At 43.2% G+C, this 25,434-nt stretch overlaps 1 protein-coding gene across 1 annotated transcript in view; it reads left to right on the top strand.

Annotated features, from left to right (window-relative positions):
- Positions 1-24,888, top strand: part of LOC123768720 (uncharacterized) — a 35,137-nt gene extending 10,249 nt beyond the window's left edge. The window contains exons 2-3 of the mRNA XM_045759417.2: positions 11,977-12,102; positions 22,473-24,888. Coding sequence (XP_045615373.1) covers positions 11,977-12,102; positions 22,473-23,456 — 1,110 coding nt within the window. The 3' untranslated portion in view covers positions 23,457-24,888. The remainder of the gene's footprint in view (positions 1-11,976; positions 12,103-22,472) is intronic.
- Positions 24,889-25,434: the final 546 nt, after the last annotated feature.

The following is a 25,434-nucleotide window of genomic DNA, read 5'->3' as shown; positions in this document are numbered from 1 at the left end:
ATAAATTAATATCATTTCATATTAGCATATTGTGTATATGTAGACATTGGTTAGGTTAGGTGTTTAGGTTCTGTTGACGATTTGTAGTACGTGGGTGAAGCACTTATAGCCTTGTGGTTCAAACAACAGTCGTCAGCGAAGCACTTGTTCCGGAAGTGTTCGGGGGTCATCAGTTGTGAGTCGTGTGAACACCGTTTTTCCTTCATAAACAGGGGGGTTGGCGGGTGCATGGAATGGACTTTGGCCTTTGTTTATGAGGACGGGCTGGCTTGCGAGGGTTGGGTTTCGGTTCGCTGACTCGCTTTTCAATGCTCAGTCAACGTTGTGTTAACGTTTCTGAGCCTATTGGAAGGTAAGATAAGATATAAGTCATGAAGAAGACGATTAAGAGATGTTCAAATATCAATGCTTCTTATGAAGAGAAGAAGAACATCACATATTGTCCTGTACGTGACAGCGTTACGAACGTCCGGAAAGTTAACTTAAAAAAACAGGTACAGCGAAACAGATAACCAGACCCCATCCGAACAGCTACTCAGACGCCAGTCAGAGAACCAGACTCCATCCTAAAAGATAACTAGAGACTATCGGAACGCAAATCTAATCACATGGTAGGTGTACCAATTAAAGATTTGAGCACCCACAAGTACATATTACAAGCTGATGACAAATCAGCTACGGCATCCCCTACACAAGGAAGTAATACCTTGAACCCGACGCAGGCACAGTCATGGTGCCTCAGACACAGTTCCTACTGCAGGAAGTATCGTAAAATGCCAAAAATGCAAAGCCGATCGTTAATCAGTTGGTAATGGCAAGCTAGAGAGAATAAGGAGAGGGTGAATAATAAGCAGGAACAGGAAGCAATGATACGCTCCGCCTCGCATAGGCAGTAATGGGGGACTGTGTTTTCATCTGCCGAGGGAGCCGGTCGGCCGAGCGGACAGCACGCTGGACTTGTGATCCTGTGGTCCTGGGTTCGATCCCAGGCGCCGGCGAGAAACAATGGGCAGAGTTTCTTTCACCCTATGCCCCTGTTACCTAGCAGTAAAATAGGTACCTGGGTGTTAGTCAGCTGTCACGGGCTGCTTCCTGGGGGTGGAGGCCTGGTCGAGGACCGGGCCGCGGGGACACTAAAAAAAAGCCCCGAAATTATCTCAAGATAACCTCACGATAGCCACGATAGGCAGCATCAAGGACCCGGAGCTCCATCTGCGTTGTAAAGCATAAACGGGAAACAGTGAGACTGCCTGTAACGGATAAACAGCATCAGGAAATAATGTTGGTTACGCCTGCCACTAAACAACAGGAGGCAGCGGCGCCATCTTCCTGTGGTCAGTATTCCTCTGCACCGGAATCATCGTGTGACTCAACTCGCTGATGATCTCTCACTGCTGGACGGCCCAACCACTTGGGCTGGACGGTAGTATCTTGAGAGGTTATCTTGAAATGATTTCGGGGCTTTTTAGTGTCCCCGCGGCCCGGTCCTCGACCAGGCCTCCACCCCCAGGAAGCAGCCCATGACAGCTGACTAACACCCAGGTACCTATTATACTGCTAGGTAACAGGGGCATAGGGTGAAAGAAACTCTGCCCAATGTTTTTCGCCGGCGCCTGATAATATAGAGAATAGTCGCTCCCTGGTAGAGCGACGGTCTCGCTTCATGCAGGTCGGCGTTCAATCCCCGATCATCCAAGTGGTTGGGCACCATTCCTCCCCCCCCCCGTCCCATTCCAAATCCTTATCCTGACCCCTTCCAAGTGCTATATAGTCGCACTGGCTTGGCGCTTTCTCCTGATAGTTCCCTTCCCTGCCCACTCCTGGACAATACACACACAACTGGTCAATATTATCACGAACCAATTCGTCTTAAATATATACGTAAGCGAAACTATCGTTGCCCGGGAGTTTGTTTCGACTAAAATTGATTTACATTGAGTCAATAAAACAATCCTCATTCATAAAATAAATTCCTAAACTATTGAAAGAGTAGCGGGGGTAAAGGTCGTTGTGGTAATATATAGTGACGTCAGATGCAACATTGCCTTCTCAAGCGATGCAAGCTGCAACCTGGAGGTCCCAGAGTGGCGGGAAAGATTAGGAGGCATAGAACCGGAATTTCGAGTCCCTACCTTGGAGGTTTTCACAGCCCCAAGAACTGTTTTAGTTACGAAGTTTCATAACTCTGAAATGCGGACTACTCACATGTTTTAATGTGCATATATGGTTTCCCCACAGACGGGGACAAGAAGCCTGTACATATACACTTATCGAGGATCCAACCCCCCCCCCCCCATGAGGTCAACTGGTGTTGACCTTCCTCATGATGTAACTCCCAACAGTTGTCTACCCCCCCCCCCCCGGATACCTATTTACTGCTAGGTGGGACTACGGGGTCACCATAGCCCGTGCTACTTGGAACTTTGCTTCAGGTAGCGAATTTTTAGCAACAACAACAACAAAATGCTAGGTGAATAGGGGTATCAGCCGAAAGGAAATATGATTAAGCGTCCCTGCCGACCGGGAGATCGAACTTGGGTCTCTCGATTGTCATTCGAGGACTGTTTCGTTCTATCACCTGGCGTATAGCGGCTTCAGGCCTGCTAGATTACAAAAAAAAAATCATATACAGTCTATGTGAAATATTTTGTCAATAATAAAACTAATATTGAAAACAGTTTTTTATTAATAGTTGTTTATTTGTTTATTTTAAAGTTAAAACTTATCCATCCATCATCACGTTTTCTGTGCTGCTTGACACCAGTCACACACTCGTGGGGAACTGATCTATTCGCTACATGGCTATTAATCGCCCTCAGTCGATTAAGGCAGCGTCTGGGATGCTCTCGGACGTAGGTTCGAATCCTCGTCACGGCCCTTGTGGATTTGTTAATTTGATCTATTCGCTCTCATGCCCTCCAAACCACCAGCGCCTCCCTGACGCCCTATCCCTATCAAATTGCAAGTTAAATAGTCAAATAATTGAGGATTATGAAATCAACTGGATTATAGAACTTCTTACCTATTTTGTGAAACCTTAAAGTAAAGTTTATCCCAATTTTAAATTAGTTCCATTTGCGTCCATTATTTAGATTTATATCGGGAATATTTCAAACACCTTTTAAATCACATTTTAAATTGCCTTCTGTGTATTATTCCATACTATCGAGGATGCCAGCAATGTCCAGTGCAACACCCCGACAGGTGATCCAGTGACTGTTGTAACCTAGGGGAGAGGTCCAACAAGGGATCAGAAGCAGCTCTATTATGGAAGAATGCATTCACTAGAACACTATATTGATGAATGTGAAACCGTAAAGGACTTTAGACCTCCTGGCCTATTGTACCACCAACTGTGTAACTATTTTATTGACTCAGGTGTTCTGGACGACATCCTAACAATTTACCCAAAATTTGCTTGTCCATTTTAAAGAATGAAGAACAATTTCTACTTATATTCTAAGCTGTATCACTTATGAACCCATCCCTGCACTTGTGTGGCAGTGCACAATAGAAAGTTGTTTTCACATATCCACACATTAAAACATTGATTGTAACCATGATATATATGTGCTTCAGCCTACAGTTTAGGCCTATTGTCTTATGTATGACCCTCTGTCCTGCGTGACAGTGAATACTAGCATTATCCTCAATTTAATAAGACTATCAAAATCCTCAGATTAGGCAAAATTGTAATTAATTTTGTCAATAAAGATGTTAATAATAATAATCTATTATGGAAGTCACACAAGCAAATGTTAACAAAATCATTTAATTTGCCAGAGATTAGTATAAACATCAGTTTTGACCTCCGACTGAGAAGAGTGACACTGGTCTGTAGGTGCTGGCCACCATGTTGAGACAGCTCATCTTGGTGGCCAGGGTCGTCCCCTTGGTGGTCGACAAGGAGATGAGACAGCTCATCTTGGTGGCCAGGGTCGTCCCCTTGGTGGTCGTCTTGGTGGTCGACAAGGAGATGAGACAGCTCATCTCCTTGTCGACTTAAACTACAACTACCTTCTCCCACTGATTTATATTCCCTGTGCTGGCCAGAGTTGGTAAAGAGGAGTGTGAGGCCGTGCGACCTGTTCTACAACTCCCTGTAGCCATATTTGAACTGACCTTGCTTGGCCATATGGATTCTCCTGCATTGAATAACATAAATAAGATATGAGATTTCCTTGTATTACAGCAAGCTGTGGAGCTTGTCTTTCTTGACCAGCGACTCGCATTATAAATTCCAAATGGGCCATTTCTCCAGTGTGGGTTATGACGGTTCCAGTTTGTCCATTAAGTAGTGAAATTGTACTTCTGGTTAGAAGGAGTCTCAGTACTTTTTTGTTAGAGAGGAAACCTTAGTACTTGTGGCTAGGGAAGAAGCCTTAGTACGTGTGCTTAGAAGCGAAACCATAGTACTAGTGGTTACAAGGTGAGCCTTAGTACTTGTGTTTAGATGTATTTTTTAAGTACCTATGGTTAGAGGAAGGATTCTTAGTACTTGTAGTTAAGAAATGGAGCCTTTGCTAACTGTACTTATTATGGAGGGGAAGGAATTATCCTCTACAGATACGCGAGATAATCCTAAGATATAATGGAGAGAGGATGAGGGAGGGACGAAGGGGGAAGAGGCGTCCCACAGGAAGCGAGGACTGGACCCGACCACCATCCCTATTTAGTATTGCCGGGTGACGTCACCAGACCGTAGAGTATACCTTCTTGTGACGTCGCCAGACCGTAGAGTATACCTTCTTGTGACGTCACTAATCTACCCGCTTGCCGTTTTCTCTGTGATTTTACTATTTGCCTCCATACCTGAGCAGACCCTTCTCTCTTAAACTACATTCTTACTATTAGTGTAGGGCGAGAGTACACACACACACGCTTCCGATATTGAGCGCAAGTCTTTGCTTTAGTTAAATGAACAAATCCACAAGGGCCGTGACGAGGATTCGAACCTGCGTCCAGGAGCATCTCAGACATGCCATTAGTTCCCCAGGAGACGACCAGTGGCATTCTTGAGGCATCGCGAGGTACTCAAGGAGATCGAGTCCCTAAACCACTTACATCTGGAGGCTCTCTTCAGGGGGGTGAGTCGGTGGATGGTCCGGTAGCGGTTAGGGGGGTGGATGGTCTGGTAGCGGTTAGGGGGGTGGATGGTCCGGTAGCGGTTAGGGGGGTGGATGGTCCGGTAGCGGTTAGGGGGGTGGATGGTCCGGTAGCGGTTAGGGGGATGGATGGGGGATGGTGTTGAGGGTGGATAGGGGAATGGTGTTAGGTGTTAAATGGTGCTGGGTGAAGGGGAATTAACGTAATTCCGGTGATTAAAAGTCACTTAGGAGTGTCTGGGGTGACCAAGACTTAGGACTTTATATATGGCGATCATTTCTCATTTGGTGAGACCTCTGGACCTTCTGTGTGTGTGTGTTTGTGTGTGTGTATACTTACCTAGTTGTGCTTGTGGGGATTGAGCTTCCGCTCGTTGGTTCCAAGTGTGTGTTCACATATTTGTGAACACACGTGTATCACATATATGTGTGCATCACATATATGTGTATATCACATATTACAGAATCGAACGATTACCTCTTGGACTCCCGCCTTTCCAGCCGTTTGTTGTTTAATGTACTGACTCCTGACCTGTTTTCTTGATCATATCTACTATATATTACACTAACATATCCCTTCCTAGCCAAATCCTCCAACACATCTGCGTGTGTGTGTTCCCGAGGAGGAGGAGGAGGAGAAGGAGGAGGAGAAGGAAAAGGAGAAGGAAAAGGAGGAGGAGGATAGCACCTGACCTTTGATATGGACGACCCAACCGCATAAGCAAATAAATTATTTCAGAACAAGCGGTACTTTGGCTCCTGCTGCTAACCGCTTCACTAACTGTTTACCGGTTGTAAATCTAAACCAAACACCACCCAGCCACCAAACACCACCCAGCCACCAAACACCACCCAGCCACCAAACACCACCCAGCCACCAAACACCAACCATCCACCACCCACCACCCAAACACACGCCTCACAAACACCCGAATCGAGAAAGAATTGAGGCTCCGGGTACAAGCAGCATCATTTGCATGAACCAGACAAGATGAGCTTTAACAAACACTCAGGGTCGGAGCAACTCTGACCCGTACCGCCTTGAGTTATAAGGCTCGTCTGTGTTACATACACAACACACCCTATACGGCTCTTGGGCAGGTCTCATATCTTGTATAGCTTCTGCTGGGGTGCTTCTATGCTCACACCTCGGGTTGAGTTGCATTGTGTTGCCCTGGATGGAGGCCAGGCTGACACTGCGTGCTAACCAACGAGGAGGCCTGGTCGACGACCGGGCCGCGGGGACGCTAAGCCCCGAAAACACCTCAAGGTAACCTCAAGGTAAGTAACCAACGCTCTCCATCTGCCTTGATAGGTCCTTAAAGACAAGGAGGATATGACTGTGGGCCGGGGAAATCCTGTCAACCCCAGAAGCGGTTTTTCAAACCCACTCGTCGTCTTAATGGCAACGAGTCAACCTTAAATATCTTTCATGGCGTCGTAAAACAGCCTTAGAGACGTTTAGAGACGTTTCATGAGGATGTGTGATTACGTCAGAGACCTTTTCGTTTCCGTTGTTTACGAGGAAGTAACGAAGACTCTGACAAGGGGGAATGATTTAGAGAGTGGTGATCCGAACAGAGTAAAGCAAAACACTGTTCGATCAATCTTTTAGAATCGTCAGTGGTGAGTTGTATGTTAAGTTTTCATTTACAAACAGAAGGTTTGACGGCTGGATTAGCGAGAATTTGTTGGTTTATGAAAACAAATACTCAGAGACTACATTTGTTTCTTCAGACAAATTCTGAGCGAAGCAGCGGATCTCCGACGTGGAGTTACAGCGTCGCAGAACTTCCTTGTAAACAACGGCCAAAAATATGTTAGTGTTATATTTAGTGTTATAGCAAAAATATGCTTGTTAATCCAGTCACCAAACTGCCGTTTATGAATGAAAAAATCTTAACAAACTTAACCATTTTATATCCATTATTTCGTGTCCAAATCTGTGTTGACATGAGTAGCACACTATTGATTTTTCTCTTATGCTATTTCAAACACTTTTTGGCGTTTACAGATAATATACATGGAGCATTTTTAAACTGCCTTCATGAGGGATTCGTCAAATCCTCGTCATAAGCGTTTTCGCCGTTTTCTGTTCACGTTCAAATGAATCTGTGTTCATTCTGTAGAATCGTTCCCAAAACTGAACGTGCAATCTAAGTGGGGCATAACATGGACAATTCAGTGAGTAATTATCCAAAGAAATAACATGGGCAAGATAAAGCTTTAGGATAATATTAGATGTGTAATCACTAACGATTCTACAAATGAAACCCTGTATCCCTTTCCGGCTTACTTAGAACATAATTACATTGATTTCTTGGTCTGAGGTTCTTAAGAATTGTCATTCCCAGATCTGTTCTTACTCAGATTTTGGTCATTTCTGTGTTATTCAGGTGATTTTCAGTATTAAAATTTTCAAAGCACTGACATACCTTTGTCAGTATTAATCTGCTCCTGTCAATTTATGGTTCAATACAAAAGTCTAAATTGTCCTGAAGCTATCTTAAGGCTTTGACTAAATACTTTTCACGACCTATTTTAGTTTTACGGCAAAAATATGCTAGTGTTGCCGTTCACTCTTGTTCATTTATATATATATGGCAAATAATAGAAGACCTAGGATAGAGCCCTTTGGTACTCCACAGGTGACAGGATAGAACCCTGTGGTACTCCACAGGTGACAGGATAGAACCCTGTGGCACTCCACAGGTGACAGGATAGAACCCTGTGGTACTCCACAGGTGACAGGATAGAACCCTGTGGCACTCCACAGGTGACAGGATAGAACCCTGTGGCACTCCACAGGTGACAGGAGTAGAACCCTGTGGTACTCCACAGGTGACAGGATAGAACCCTGTGGCACTCCACAGGTGACAGGATAGAACCCTGTGGCACTCCACAGGTGACAGGATAGAACCCTGTGGCACTCCACAGGTGACAGGATAGAACCCTGTGACACTCCACAGGTGACAGGATAGAACCCTGTGGCACTCCATAGGTACAGAACCCTAGGGTACTCCACTTTTAATAAAGTCCTGCTCGGATTTGACTCCCATTATTCTTACCTTCTCTGTGTTGTATCTAAATCTTCATTAAATTTAAGATACTCCTCCAATACCAGTTTCTCACGAGCAGTATGAAACACTTTAGTGAAGTTTATATATTTAATGTCGTAATCTTTGCCACAGTCGAGTACTTGAAATATATCGGAAAAGACAATGAAAGTAAATTTATTAAGAATGAACGGTCTCAAGTAAAATAATTCTGTCAGTCCGATAGTTCGATACAAATTACTATATCCCCCGTCCCGGAAAAATCTGTACCACATCTGCAACCCTCCATGATTCCGGTACTCTGCTCGATATTAATGATTTGTTAAATATACCAGACTCGGGTAGACTAAGCTCATATTTGCATCTATTTCTGAACCTTGCATATATTCTTCATCTGGTCTGACCGTAAATTTGATCAAGTGCTTGCAAACAGTTGTTACATTCGAAGCAAATAGACATTAAAAACTAAAATAAAAGTTCAGAATTAAGCAATGATGCGTATTAAACAACTCGCATTTATATGCATGAATTTATGAATTGTATTTTATAGAAATAAATAAAAAAAATTAAACAAATTCAAAATTAGGTAAGCATGCTCATTTGTTCATTTGTTAGAGTTTGTTATACCAATTCCAACGGGGGGAATGGGTTGAGATTGTTCCAGGGTGAAAGTTGTGGTAGAGTGTTCAGGTGTTGGATCCTCAGGACGCAGAGACGCGCGTACCCCGTTATACCTTGGTCACGATGACACCCACTCAAGGTCTCTAGACAGCCAGTAGAGGAGCTGTCCTTGTATGTGAACTGAAGCAATGCAGTGTGTGTGTGTGTGTGTGTGTGTGTGTGTGTGTGTGTGTGTGTGTGTGTGTGTGTGTGTGTGTGTGTGTGCACTCACCTAATACTCACCTAGTTGTGTTTGCGGGGGTTGAGCTCTGGCTCTTTGGTCCCGCCTCTCAACCGTCAATCAACAGGTGTACAGGTTCCTGAGCCTATTGGGCTCTATCATATCTACACTTGAAACTGTGTATGGAGTCAGCCTCCACCACATTACTTCCTAATGCATTCTATTTGTCAACCACTCTGACACTAAAAAAGTTCTTTTTAATATCTCTGTGGCTGTGTGTGTGCGCGTGTGCGTGCGTGTGTGTGCACCCTCATGAGAGACAGAAGATATAGGGTTCTATTCCCCTAATTTCACTCACCTAATCATAATTACAGTGACTGACTTTACTTGTTTATAATATAATTATTAAATGATAGGGGCCCATTCTAGTACATATTTTCACCAATATATTACCTCGTCTGGGTAACTCGGACCATGGCTCCAAGAGGCCGACACGTAACAATGCGGCAGGTGGTGGTTCTGAAGTGAAGGTCGTGGGTACTACCCTGTTTGCTTGCTGGGTATTTGAAGGGCCTCAACTTCGAGCGTGAAGAATGATCTCATGGGTCAGACAGCTATTAACAGGATCCTGACCCGGGATGGCAGGTGACTGATGGTCTTAACTTGCATGCTTCAAGTTAAAGACAGTTTTTAGTGTAAATTTTGAATATAGCTTATTCTCTGTTTCTCTCTCTGTCTCTCTGTCTCTGTCTGTCTGTCTCTCTCTCTCTCTCTCTCTCTCTCTCTCTCTCTCTCTCTCTCTCTCTCTCTCTCTCTCTCTCTCTCTCTCTCTCTCTCTCTCTCTCTCTCTCTCTCTCTCTCTCTCTCTCTCTCTCTTTCTCCCCCCGATATGGGCGTGTTCCCACACTTGAAAAAAACCCATTACCGGCGGCCACCACTGAGCACAGCAAGTCACCCTCCACTGCCAGCCTGTTCGGTTATTAGACTGTTCTCCTTCCTGGTACCACATTTCACCTACATTTACAAAAGCACATAGCTTAAATAGCAATTATAAAACTAATCTCTCTTACATAGAGTGAAGTAAGTTGAATCACGAAGTCATATACATGGTTTTTCTTTTGAAGAAACTCTATAATTCGAATCAGAGCTCGTAGGAAGATGAGTGATGAGCCCTTGACTGTGATCTGAGGAAGGCCACACTCATCCATCTGTGATGGTAACAGATGGGAAGTGAGAACTGGGTGTTGCCTGATGCTCTCATTTGATGATATCGGTGAGAATACTGAGGTCGGCTCACAGGGAACAGACAGAGAAGGACCCGAGGACAGAAGAGCAGCACCTGAAGGCAGACAGGAACACCAATTCAGATGTTGACGAACACCTTGGATACAAATATCTACAAGCATGTGGGAACAGGTATTTACAGACAAATGATTACAGACATACATCCACATGGGTACAGACTTATACAGACAATGGGTACAAACATATACGGATAAATGAGTACATACAGACAAATTGGAACATAGACAAATGGGTACAGACATACACACACGCACGCACAAGTATAAACATGCGTGTGCGTGCGTCAATGTGGGCCTTACCTTATCAAACAGAAAACTAAACTAGATAGTCACCAAACTTGTCCCAGAGATGAGAGGCATGAGAGACATGATAAAATAAAATTAAATCTCATTTCATTGGCGGAGAAGAAAGAGGGAAGACATGACCATAAACAAGTTTCTCAATTAAATTAATACAAAGGACAATAATAGGTGATTTGAAAAGGATGGTGCACAAGCAAGGGCGCACAGGAAGAAACTTATCACCCAAATGAGTCACAGAGATATTAGAAAAAAAAATCCAGAGCATAAACTAAGAAGTGTTTATGTTCCTGTTCCTATCTAAAATCCTGTCTGGTCCTGTGACTTTCATTATGTCTGGTCCTGTGACTTTCATTATGTCTGGTCCTGTGACTTTCATTATGTCTGGTCCTGTGACTTTAATTATGTCTGGTCCTGTGAATTTCCTTATGTCTGGTCCTGTGACCTTCATCCTGTCTAATTATTAACGTCTGAGGTCACCTCCAGTACAGTAAATCTTTCTTGTATGTGTGTGTGCTATTGTATGCTGTATTCTATGCTTTATTGTGAGTGGAGAATGGAAGTTATTGTAGCAAAACAGGTGATTCCTGTAACGAAAGTTTTATACCAGTAATGTTCAGAAAGTATTGACCATAATATGCGGCGAGCTGTTGCATAAGTATTTCCTGGTACTTCATATCTTTTGTACTTTCACAAGAGCATTAGAAATAGGGCTGTAAGCTCCAAATGGCCGGAGGGAACCTGTTAATAGTACACCTATTCCTGACACAAACACGTCAGTGAGATGATTAAGCGGTTGATAAGGATGGCATTTGCACCGCTAAACGCTAGCAGAGGTGACGGAGCCTAACCTTTCCGAGTAAGCCGGGGGACTCAAACAGAAAACGGGACAGTACGTCACTTTTGTGAGCCGATTTCATTTCAAATTACGTCCATTTTTTGGCTATAGCGCGCATACGTGCGGAAAGCGACGTTATTTTTAAGAGGACGCGGTTGCGTTGTCACGTTAGCTATCAGAAGAGTCGCTGACGCTATTCCGCGTGCCGTAAAGGTCGTTGATTGAATCTGACCTTCAGAGACCACTGAGTTGAAAAGTTTTTGTTGTTGAAAAGTTGAAATTATAACCTTTTTATATATAAATTATAGCTCCAATCCCTTTTTGCGATTCCCTCTTGTTCGCAAATCGCCATATAATTAATTTTTACGGGTTTTCAGTTTTTGTTGAACCTCGATATAGGAACTTTTAAATAGTTTTGTAGTACAGTATAGGGATTAAAAATGCCCCCCCCCAAAAAAAAAAAAAATTATCCATAGCTAAGAAGCACTGTTGCGAATCTTGGTTGAATTGGGACATGTTTTTCCTCCTACAGATGACCTCGCCGGCACTCCTGTTGCTGGTGCTGTGGGCAACCGCACCGCTTGTACCGCCCACGGTGGAGGCCCACCCTCACCCCACGCCCACAGCCCGCCCACGCTCCTCCACACACAACGCCCAGGTGAGCTAACTGGATTATATAGTTTTAAAGGTATTTATTGACCGTACCAAGGGCCATCTTGGTAAACATTCACACACACACACACACACACACACACACACACACACACACACACACACACACACACACACCGGTGGCTGAGCGGACAGCACCCTGGACGCGTGATCCTGTGGCCCCGGGTTCGATTCCAGGCGCCGGTGAGAAACAATGGGCAGAGTTTCTTTCACCCTGAATGCCCCTGTTACCTAGCAGTAAATAGGTACCTGGGAGTTAGTCAGCTGTCACGGGCTGCTTCCTGGGTGAGTGTGTGTGTGTGTGTGCGTGGGGAGGGGATAGTAGTTAGTAACAGTTGATTGACAGTGGAGAGGCGGGCCGAAAGAGCAGAGCTCAACCCCCACAACCACAACTCGGTGAAAACATACTCAGGGTCCTCGCGGCTGAGCGAACAGCGTTCGGGATTTGCAGTTCTCGGATCTCACATTGATTCTCAGCCTAGACAGAAACAAATGGGCGAAGTTTCTTTCATCTGATGTCTCTTCACCTGGAAGTAAATAGGTACCTGGGAATTAGTCAGGTGTTGCGAGTTGCATCCTGTAGATGTATATGTGGATATGTGTGTGTGTGTGTGTGTGTGTGTGCTTAATATACGAAAAATACATTTCATAATACAGTAATTGTTACAGTTCTAACTATAATTTCTCTCTCTCTCTCTCTCTCTCTCTCTCTCTCTCTCTCTCTCTCTCTCTCTCTCTCTCTCTCTCTCTCTCTCTCTCTCTCTCTCCCCCCACACACCATAACATCCCTGCACGTCTCGCCAACATCATGCTCCAGTTACTGTCTGAAAATGAAATAATTCAAGAGTATAAAACAGGGACTGAAAATTAACATTCCCCCAGACAGACGAGTCACGGAATGGACTCCGTTATGTCATGAGAAGTTCGACCCATCCCCCCTTATAACGGGATATGGACCACCCTGTTATGTTATAGTGGTCAGACTTATTTGCTGAACAATGCGGATGAAAGTCTCTTTGTAGTGGAGAACAATCACATATGACGGGAACGTTTTTTTTTTGTAATATAAGTTATCGTTTTATGAGAGAGTTGAAGGGACGAGGTTTAGGGAGAGGAGAGATGTAGAAAAGGAGGGAGGGGAGGAGATAGGGATTGAAGGAAGGAGATAGAAAGGAAGGAAATATGAAAGGAGATAGGAAGAGAGGTAGAAAGAGAGAGGAAAGCAATCGTATACTGAGGGAGAGAAATGAGATAGGGAGAGAAGGCTAGGCATTAGGGAGAGGAGGCAAGGTGATAAAAATGGAGAAAAGGAGATAGGTAGGGATTAAACTAGTGTCATAAATCTATCAGTTAATTAATCTGCCTTTTATATTGCTATACATGAAATAAAATGGAATTATAATATATTGTCACACACACACACACACACACACACACACACACACACACACACACACACACACACACACACACACACACACACACACACACACACACGCACACACACATATATTTGTGCCCAATACAATAAGTCTTCTGTATGTCTCAAGTCTACTGCGAAATCCAAAATCAAGACACAGCAGTGAATCAAGTATCACATCTCCCTTGCTAAAAATATGCGACCACGAAATGGCATCCGTGACTGGTCGAGTAGGGTATAAGACATCATCGCTGTTCTAGACCCTAACCTAACCTAACCCAATCTTAACCCGACCTATCCTAGCCTAGCCTGACTGAACCTAATGATAAAATATTGTGTGACGTCACTGTGACGTCATAATGAGCATGGCGATACAGGTTTTAGATCCTACTTGACCTGTGTCATGTATCATGTGTCGTCACGTATCATGTGTGGTGTGTGCTGGTGGAGGAGCGACCTCAGGGCCATGGCTGGGGTTTCTGGCCGGGCTATCATGTTAGGAGCCTCAACATAGCCTTCAAATACAAGGAAAGTTCCTCTGATCATGTTGCTGTATAATTTCCTACATCAACATGACTGTAGATACTACCTGCTTTAGGGCTCTCGGACCAGATTCACGAAGCAGTTACGCAAGCACTCACGAGCCTATACATCTTTTCTCAATCTTTGGTGGCTTTGTTTACAATTATTAAACAGTTGATGAGCTCCGAAGCACCAGGAGGCTGTTTATAACAATAACAACAGTTGATTGGGAAGTTTTCATACTTGTAAACTGTTTAATAAATGTAACTAAAGACGTTAAAGATTGAGGAAAGATGTTCACGTTTGTAAGTATTTGCGTAACTGCTTCGTGAATCTGGCCCCAGGTTGCGTTAGTATTCTCTCCAACATGAGAATAATTAACGTGAAGAAGTTACACTGAAAATAGTATATTTGGAGGCGATGAGTCACAATAACGTGGCTAAAGTAAGTTGACCACACCACACACTAGAAGGTGAAGGGACGACGACGTTTCGGTCCGTCCTGGACCATTCTCAAGATCGACTTGAGAATGGTCCAGGACGGACCGAAACGTCGTCATCCCTTCACCTTCTAGTGTGTGGTCTAGTCAACTAGCATATTTGCTCAGGTGAGGTGTATGAACTTATAGTTACCTCAAGAGATGGGAGAGGTACTTATCCAAAACATGGGAAGGAAGGAAGGAGAAAGCACCAAGCCATTATGACTATATAGCACTTGCTAAGGATTTGGGAGGGGACGGGGGAGGGTAAGGAATGGTGCCCAACCACTTAGACGGTCGGGGGATTGAACGCCAACCTGCAGGAAGCGAGACATCTGATGGAGCCTGTGCGAGGCAGGCAAGAAGGATTTGCTTTCCACATATGTAAAAAGGAACTTAAAAAAAATATATCAACTAAGAAACTTTCCTTTTATAGATAAAATATTTGGGAGAAAAATAGCGGTCGTAGATGTGACTGGAAGCTCGACGAAAAATAAATATTTACCAAATTATATAATACAATTAAAAGGAAAAGTGTTCGTCATATCAGCTCACTTGACCTCAAATATAAGCTAGTACTTCCACCAGAAAATTGTATCTCAATCTCCCTTTCATTGCGGCTGTCATGCCTCATGTCCCGGTCGGCCGAGCGGACAGCAGGCTGGTCTTGTGATCCTGTGGTCCTGGGTTCGATCCCAGGCGCCGGCGAGAAACAATGGGCGGAGTTTCTTTCACCCTATGCCCCTGTTACCTAGCAGTAAAATAGGTACCTGGGTGTTAGTCAGCTGTCACGGGCTGCTTCCTGGGGGTGGAGGCCTGGTCGAGGACCGGGCCGCGGGGACACTAAAAAAAGCCCCGAAATCATCTCAAGATAACCGGTCCCTGCTAGGTGAGGGAACACTCCCATAGCACCAGCTATACGATGAATCTATTTGCTCTAGGAGGTAAGTAACCTACTTTCCAGGAGGAAATGAAGGAAACTCTTCCACGGAAGATCAGAGAAAATCACTAGCCAGAGGAGATGCGAGGAAACCATCTGCCACGAATAAGAACTCTGACCTATCCTGAGAACACTCTGACCTATCCTGAGAACACTTCAGGATATTAGCAGAATCTTCATAAATTGTAACGAAACATCGTGGCACAAATTTAAGGAACCTGCTTCCCACAGCTCATGTTGAAAGAACTTTACTTACAGAAACTGCGCAAGAGAAACTAAAAACTAAAGATAACGTGAGAGAAACTTGGAGCAGATGACACGAATAAAGTTTACACGCTTCAGGAGGAATCGTGGGAAACACTGACGAAGGAGGTTCGTGAGAGCAACTTGCATGGTACAATAAATTTCGTGCAAAGGACTTAGACCGTGCATAGCAAAGAATGGAAAAGCAAATGTTAGATAGAAGGAAAAGTGAGGAATTGTTACGGCTCAGTAGACGGCATGAGAGGAAGGTTCATGTAGACTTGAGACACGACGTACTCATGGACGCATGAGTACGTCTTACCTATTACGAAGGATGAGACACACTTGCCTCCCTCGAAGCCCGGTGGCGGTACATTCATATCACGAACACTGGGAGGTCCGTGCCTGCCACGAACACTGGGGGAGGTCCGTGCCTCTCACGAACACTGGAAGGTCCGTGCCTGCCACGAACACTGAGAGGTCCGTGCCTGTCACGAACACTGGGGGAGGTCCGTGCCTGTCACGAACACTGTCGGAGGTACGTGCCAATCGCGACACGCACGAAAGGCGCCGACAGGCAACCTATTACAGGGTTGATCTAAGAGTAGATTGCTTTGCGCCGTAGAAGACAAGATAACGACATAGATCGACATAGATCATAGATCATGATCTAAATAACGAGGAGACATGATCTGTGGATATAAAGGATATTTTGGCTCTTGCAATTACATGCGGACTCCTTCCTCGTGCAGGTATCACGTAAGACGAACATCTTAGACAAACTCAAGTGATAGACGAGGACAGAGAGCCTAGGCAAATAAGGTGCAGGGACAGAAACTTCCTAGGAGCAAGACACAAATGCTTACCACAGGTACCACAGTATTTGGCTCTTGACACAAGCCGTAGAGCACTTTACCGCTTGGCCTAATGTCCAGTTGTGCACTTTGCTTTATATCTGCTTATATATATTATGAATTTAAATATATCTCCTTCCCCCTCAGTGAGTCTCTGTAAATTGCTACAAAGAGATGGTTTGGATCACTTTTTAATTTCAAGTTTTAACTGTTTGCTTTTGATGATAATGCTCAATTTTCATGTATAAATGTCACGAGAGACAGGTTAACTTCGTGGCCTTTATCTTTCTTTGTCACGCATTCACCAACATTATGAAAATTGGCCTAATAGCCGTAGCCCCCCTGACTTATCGCAGGTGCTTTGAAAAATCTCCGAGACTACTGTTACCTCTCCGTCAGGTTGCAGTAGTTCTAGTGTAGACTGCACTGTGAACGGTGCTTCAGTTGGATTTGTATATTCACTGTAGCGATATTTGAGATGTTTTCTTTCCTAGCGTTTCTACAACTTTCCTAACGTTTAATACAAGAAAAAACAAAATTCCCCCCAAGGGGTTTCGAGTCTGGAAGTGAACCCGGCACTAATCCAGTCCTTTCACTCTCTCATATTACTATGGTTGCATTCAGTTTTAGAAACTTGATTCACGGGTGTTTGGAAATTTACGATTTCTAATTTGCACAACTTCCGCTCCAGATGTAGATGATGCACCTATTTACAACCTGAATAATTTACAGCGCGTCTGACCTTTTAAGCGCATGTAACCGGAGTTTGAAGCTGAACCAATCACTTCCTTTATAACAGGCGCCTCGAACTAGGGTGAGAGGAATCACTTATGCAGCTACCATAGTCTATATGATGAACGACATAGTTTGTGTTAAGGACCATCCATGTGATACTAAAAATCCTCATCTCACAGGATGGTTAATCATTGTGGATGCTTGTGGATTTGTTCATTTGATGCATCACGTTGGTGTGATCTCTGTGTGTAATCATTCAGTGGTATTTGATCAGTAGCCTGAACTGACAGACATTATACGCATTATGAGGATATCCTCAAGGTTACGCGAGTAATTGCAACTTGATCGAGGAATTGGATCAAGTAATTGTAAAGCTCCAGGTACCTCTTATCGAGCTCCAGGTACCTCTTACCGGTAGATCTGAATCGTATAATGACTGGACACTCGACATTATAGTTAGAGATCATAACCCAGTTCCTGTTGACAGTGTTGTGTCTCAGGTTGTTCTCTGAGCCCAGCGTTTAAGCTCATCACATATGTTTATTGTATTAAATTTTTCGTTCATTATCGCAGCCTTTAAATATAAAATAAGACAAAATTGGAATAGGGTTGATGTCCCGTTGTTTACAACAACAATAACAACATCGACATCAATATCAACAACATCGACATCAATATCAACAACATCGACATCAATATCAACAATACAACATCAATATCAACAATCCAACATCAATATCAACAATACAACATCAATATCAACAATCCAACATCAATATCAACATCAACATCAATATCAACATCAACAATATACAATGCAGTGAGAACACTTTAACATGCCACATTATACATACAGTAAAAGTATCACATGACAGGTAACCGTCTTGCCTGACCACTTAACAAATTTATTCGACATTCAGGTGACTAAGACGATTTATCCGGGAGATTCTGGCAAGGGCTGACTCGCGATATGCTTATCGTGTTCCTTAATGCAAGCTGCTCCACGCGACGCCGCTGATGTGGCTCTTAAATGTGGCTCCAGGAAGTATGCTCAGGAGTGTGGCTCCAGGAAGTATGCTCAGGCGTGTGGCTCCAGGAAGTATGCTCAGGCGTGTGGCTCCAGGAAGTATGCTCAGGCGTGTGGCTCCAGGAAGTATGCTCAGGAGTGTGGCTCCAGGAAGTATGCTCAGGCGTGTGGCTCCAGGAAGTATGCTCAGGCGTGTGGCTCCAGGAAGTATGCTCAGGCGTGTGGCTCCAGGAAGTATGCTCAGGCGTGTGGCTCCAGGAAGTATGCTCAGGAGTGTGGCTCCAGGAAGTATGCTCAGGAGTGTGGCTCCAGGAAGTATGCTCAGGCGTGTGGCTCCAGGAAGTATGCTCAGGCGTGTGGCTCCAGGAAGTATGCTCAGGCGACAGGAAAATCTTTCAGGGCGCAGCTGAAGCATTGAAGCATAAGGTTGCCTGTGTTGCTACTGAAGCAGTATTATATTAATAATTATAAGTTAATTAGTGTGTAAACACAAACGTAATTTATTATAATTTATTATATATAATTTATTATTATTTAAACAGTCTGTAAACACAAACGTGATCGTATCGAATGTTTAGGTCGTGAAATGACTCAATACACATGCGTGTGTCACTGTGAATCCGTGGCCAGGATTCATCAAGCATTTACGTATCCACTTACGAAACCTGTACATCTTTTGTCGATCATGGTGGTTTAGTATGTATTTCTTAAAAAAAAATCGAGCAGCTAAAATTTAGCAATTGCTTAATTGCTTAAATTTAGCAATTGCTAAAAAAATTAGCAATTTTAGGTTATTATTGTTTTAGATAACCCTCGTAGCGCTTCGTAACTATGTCGACAATTCAGACTAAACCGCTTTGATTGAAAACAAATAAATGTACAGGTCTCGTAGATGGATACTTACGTGTTTTGATGAATGTAAACCTTGATCGACCAACACGCTTCCATTGTTGAGTTTGGTGTGTAGCGGTGTGGAAGAAAGCGGATGAAGCAGCTCCTCGCTACACCGCTCTTACGAACGAACAACGATTGATTGATTGATGAAGATTAAGCCACCCAATGGTGGCACGGGCATGAATAGCCTGTAAGTGGTAAACGAAGAACACAATTCAGGTCATAATATAGAAGCAGAGATACCTCACCTCTCTTACTTTCCCCTTTTATCAACAGTGGCATCACAGGTCATCATTAAACAGCAAATATCTTGCACAGATCCAGGAGTTTAAGAGTCTTGTGCTCCGGGAGTCATTCTCGAGGGTTTTATTTGTGAATTGTTCTGAAAGTTGTATATTCGCCTTGAAGGTCTATGAATGTACGCTGGGACCTGGGGGTTTGCATGCTTGCTTGTGTTCAATAGATATGTGCAATTTTAAGTTGTATTTTCACTAGTACTGAATGAGTGAATACTGAATGAGCTTGTTTGGGTATTCACAGGCTTCACTGTTACATTTTAACTGAATACAGTCATCTTCTGCTCATTATTATACATCACCACCACCAAACCTCTACCCCCAAAGCTACTTTCCCCTGGACAATATCCTTACACTGTCAACACTGTCATCTGGAAACATTTTCTAACCCTCTCTGTCATCCAGAAGCACTATCCCCATCATTACTGTCATCCAGAAGCACTATCCCCATCATTACTGTCATCCAGAAGCACTATCCCCATCATTACTGTCATCCAGAAGCACTATCCCCATCATTACTGTCATCCAGAAGCACTATCCCCATCATTACTGTCATCCAGAAGCACTATCCCCATCATTACTGTCATCCAGAAGCACTATCCCCATCATTACTGTCATCCAGAAGCACTATCCCCATCATTACTGTCATCCAGAAGCACTATCCCCAGCATTACCGTCATCCAGAAGCACTATCCCCATCAATACCGTCATCCAGAGTGGCTGCACTCCACCCTCACCGTCATCTGGAAACACTGCCCCTACAGTTATCCATAGTCATTGTCCTTACCCTCCCTGTCATCCAGAAACGCTGCTTCCTGCCTCCTTAATACGTTTGCGCTGCTCCCTTACCCACTGTCATCACATCTTCCAACCATTCATCATCCAGATACATTATCCTCATCCCCGTCGTCATCCAATCACCTCCGTCCTTCGGAAGTACTGACCCCAACTCCATTACCAACCATTACATCAAATTACCAAACATCATCCCCCAACTTTCTACAGCCTTCCGTATACAACCGTCTTTAGCCATTATCCGGTTGTCTGTCTGTGTAACGGCTGAAGCAACTTTGTCATGCAATACTGAAGTAAGTACGAGTTATCTGTGCATAGTCGTCGCGCCCACGTCGAGTCTAGGCGAATTCAGTGACTTGCGAAGCCGATTCAACTACCGCATTGCCTGAGTTCTTCTCCTCTTGCGCAGTTCTGAGGTTCTATGACAGGCAGGAGGGGCCGCGAGTGCCATCTTCGTGTGTAATAATCGCTATTTAATGTGCGTATGACGGGGCGTGGTTCTTTCCTTGGCTGTCGTTACGGTTGCGTCAATCACCTTGCGTCAATCACCTTGGGGGCGTAGGGTGGTAGTGGGGATTGGGTGCGTCAGTGGGTGTTAGGTAGGGTGTAGGTGTCAATGGGAAATGATGAGGAATGGGTGTGTTAGTTGATTTTGCTGGTGATTGGGTGTGTTAGTTGGTGCTGGTGGAATGTGTAGGCGTGTTAGTGGGTGTTGGTGGAGTGTGTCGGTGAGGGATGGTCGGGTGTGGCTTGTGTGGTTAATCTGTGCGTGACTAGTAACGGTGAATATTGACTCAAAATACAGTGCTCACTGTTACCTGTTACTCACTGCGTGCTGGCTTCAATGGCTGTAGTGTAGGAGGCTTCTTGTGCCTGTTACTCTTTCTCCCTTCCCACATCTGACACTCTCTCTCTCTCTCTCTCTCTCTCTCTCTCTCTCTCTCTCTCTCTCTCTCTCTCTCTCTCTCTCTCTCTCTCTCTCTCTCTCTCTCTCTCTCCCCACCATTTCAGTCATTTACAATTGGCCCGACCTTTCACGACTCGCAGCTGTCCTTGGGTTCTCGACCACCTGTTCAACTGGATTTCTGAACTCCCACGCCGCCATTTTTTTATTTTTGGAAACTAACTGTTTTTGAGAACAATCAGATTTGTAAAACCCAAACATGGATTTTGTCTGGAGATTGTCATTTATTACCATAATTAACCAGTATTATTGCAACAATATTTCTACAGTAGTTCTAATAGTGGTAGGAAGAAGGGATTGTGAAAGAAAGAAACAGAATGAAGCAAAAACCAAAGGAACAGTAAAGGTATTGGTATTGTTGACCAATCAGTGGAGGTGATGATTGTGACAGCGTTAGTGACACCAGGTGATTGGACTATATGCACCCTGATGCTATATCCTATAATAATATCTGACTTCATGCAACACTAATATACCGTCTGCAATCATGCCATTCTCCACAATATTGTTTGTTATCATCTTATATTCCACTATTCTATCTATAATCGTGCAATACTCCACAACAGTGTCTGTAATCATGCTGTTAACATACTCCAGCGTTGTATACCATTTTGATAAGCTTCAGAAGTTTTTACTAAATGTTTTGTAGAATACATCACTGATAAAACGAAATTTAGTTTGTTTATATTTGCTTGTGTTGTACCTGCCGATTTCTGAAGTACAGATTCTAAGGTGATTGTGAGGATCCAGTACAGGTATTTGTATTCGGACTTATGTATTCCTTGTAGACATTGTTCAATGATATGTATGTAAATATACAAATCGAAAGAGCTTATGTGAATGTATGTGATGTTTGTGTGTACATTAATGTATACATAACACTCTCACTGACACTGTGACCTCCCACAGTGTCAGTGGGAGTTGACCCATAACTGGACATATATTAGGTCAACTTTCCCTAATTTTTGTTAGTCGAGGCCTATGACCCTACCCACCTGGCCTTGACATCTCAGGTGTCAAGCCACTGGATTGTAAACTAATGCTGTTTATGCTTAGCAAACAGCATAAACTGTTTATGTTTATATAACTCTGTATGTCAACTTTTCTACTTAAATAATATAGTAACAACATTATAATGCTCTAATGTTTAGCCACAGCAGTTTTGTAATTTCACATATTCTTCTTCAGACTGGAGACTACTCCTTCGCCTATGCCGTCGATACTCCTGAAGACGGGAACTTCCACGACCGAGCCGAGGCGCGTGTAGGCGAGGAGACCCGAGGCCGCTTCAGAGTGGCGCTCCCTGATAATCGACTACAAACGGTGCTTTATAAAGCCGACGACAAGGGCTACCATGTCTTCATTTCCTATGATCCGCATCCTGATTTCCCTGCTTTGAGGGCTTCCATCGGCCCCATAGGAGACGCCCCTGAGATTGGCCAGTCGGTTGTGGAAAGTATTAGGCGAGGGGAGAACTGGAAGGGTCACAAGGATCAGAAAGATGGGGAACATGACCATGATTCGAGACATACAAGTCACCAGGAGCTTGATAATGCGGTAGTGCCGACGCCCCGTCGTGTTCAACCCTCGCCCAGAGTTGAACCCAAAGGCGGAATTCGATCCACGATAGGTGATCGAACCTCGACCACAGTTCGGCCCAGGACCACAACTCTACCCACAACCAGAGCTCAACCAACGTCTAGGCAGCCAAGGCTATTCAGTGCGTCTCCCCCGGAGCCCAAGCCATCTTCACGCACCTCTTCCTCTCCGCCAGTCACAAGCCTGACATCACAAACCCAGCGCCCCAAAAAACCTTCCTTGACGTCTGACTCCGGACAAGAAACTCGACGTCTCAAAGACACTGGCGCTCGAAAGAGCCCATCACGATCCTCAACCAATACCCGGACGTCTGTACCCTCCATCAGCAGCGAAGCCGCCTCCCTCTTCATTTCAGCCGAAGATTTCGACGATCCTCAACGTCTGACTCGCTTAATTGTTGCAATAAGAGAAAAGGCAGCTGAAGGCATGCAAACAATCCTTCATGGCGATGACCATGATTCTAAGGAGAAGGAGCCGCATCGACACTACAGTATAGGGGATAAGGCGAGTGTTCTGGATCGTCTTAGAGCCGTGGTACACACCGTTCACCTGGCCCGCCTCCGCGCTAACTAAACCCTTTACCTGCTACGCTCTAAGGCGTGGCAGGTTGGCAATCTCAATCAAAATATCTCTGATATTTACGATTAGATGATAATATGACAATTTTTCCACGATATGAAATTGAAAATAGCCGAATGTTAAGCCTCTTAATGTTAGATCAAAATCTCTTCCCACAAATTCTCTCATACATAACAATCTCAATTTGTGATTTCTGTCTTAATATTACACTTCAATCTCAACTTATTAACATGTATGTCTAACTAATCCTGCATCTTTCCAGAAGGAATATCTAATGTATCCTCATCTCTGTCTACTAATACTTGTGTCTCTCGTCCAAATAGCAAAAAGCTTGCGAAGAACTGCATGATTAGAAAAAGATCATGAACCCAACTGTGTGCCACTGTCATCTCCGTCAGTTTTCTATGCGCTTTGTTCACCAGTAATCGCGTGAATTCATTTATCTTTGCTTCCCATTGGCTAGAATATTTATGGGGATTAAATAACCTATTTCTCATTTTATTCCTGAATGTCTGTTGTTCCGAGATTTTAATTTGATAATTATTTATATGCGTTTATTTATATTCCATGAAACGGTCGAGTGTGGCGATTGTGTCATGAATAATTCTTGATCATTAAAAATTTTTGGTTATTGATAATTCTTGGAGGTGAAAATGCGGACGAGAGTAGCCAGAAACGAGTGCTATTGTCAGAATTTTTGCCAGCACAAAAGTTTTCTTTTTACTGACAGAATCAATTTTCCCAAAAAAGCAGATGTTTACAAAAGCAAAAGCTCCCACGAACGTGCATGTATTTCGGGGCTGTTGAAATTGGAGGTGACGATGTTTCGATCCATTTTGGACCTTTATCAAGTTGAACCCGTTTCGACTTGATAAGTATCCACGAAGGACCGAAACGTCGTCATCTCCCTATGTGTATGTTTGGTTATTTGATGACGTATTAACATGGTAAATGACCACGGGCCAGATTCACGAAGCAGTTACGCAAGCACTTACGAACGTGAACACCTTTCCTCAATCTTTGACGGCTTTGTTTACAATTATTAAACAGTTAATGAGCTTCGAAGCACCAGGAGGCTGTTTATAACAATAACAACGGTTGACTGGGAGGTTTTCACGCTTGTAAACTGTTTAATAAATGTAACTAAAGCGTCAAAGATTGCTGAAAGATGTACACGTTCATAAGTACTTGCGTAACTGCTTCGTGAATCTGGCCCTAGATTGACTGAGACGCCAGCCACCAGATGAGTCGTCGTAAATGATACGAGAATTTGCTAAATAGAAATTGAATTTAGAATTTGACTAACAATGTCTATATATGTTTTATGAAGAAATCATGTAAATATTCTAATGGTTATTAGTTAAACAAAGGGTTCAGTATTTTGGAAATGTTTTTATTAAAACATGCAATATATATATATATATATATATATATATATATATATATATATATATATATATATATATATATATATATATATATATATATATATAAATATATATATATATATATATATATATATATATATATATATATATATATAAATATATATATATATATATATATATATATATATATATATATATATATATATATATATATATATATATATATATATATATATATATATATATATATGTATGTATACATGTATACATACATGTATATGTATACATGTATACATGTGAGAGACATGTATACTCGATAGACATGTATACACGATAGACATGTATACATGATAGAGGACGGAGGTATATTTCATCAACGACACTGGTAGCTATGTATATTTACACTAAGAAATAAAGCAGTTGTAGGAATTTTTGTAAATATTTACTAAAAAAAACTCTGTATTCTAACTCTTACATATATTTGTTTTGTATATAATTATAATCGCACTGAAAATTTATTAAATATATTTTGTACAGCACACTGTGTTTCACTTCCCTGTAATGACACGCACACTGTATGAAAA

This window comes from Procambarus clarkii, chromosome 83 (genome assembly GCF_040958095.1).
Source record: "Procambarus clarkii isolate CNS0578487 chromosome 83, FALCON_Pclarkii_2.0, whole genome shotgun sequence".
In the NCBI taxonomy this organism is placed as follows: domain Eukaryota; kingdom Metazoa; phylum Arthropoda; class Malacostraca; order Decapoda; family Cambaridae; genus Procambarus; species Procambarus clarkii.
Note: the sequence above shows the minus strand (reverse complement) of the source record. Positions and strands in the feature narration are given on the sequence as shown.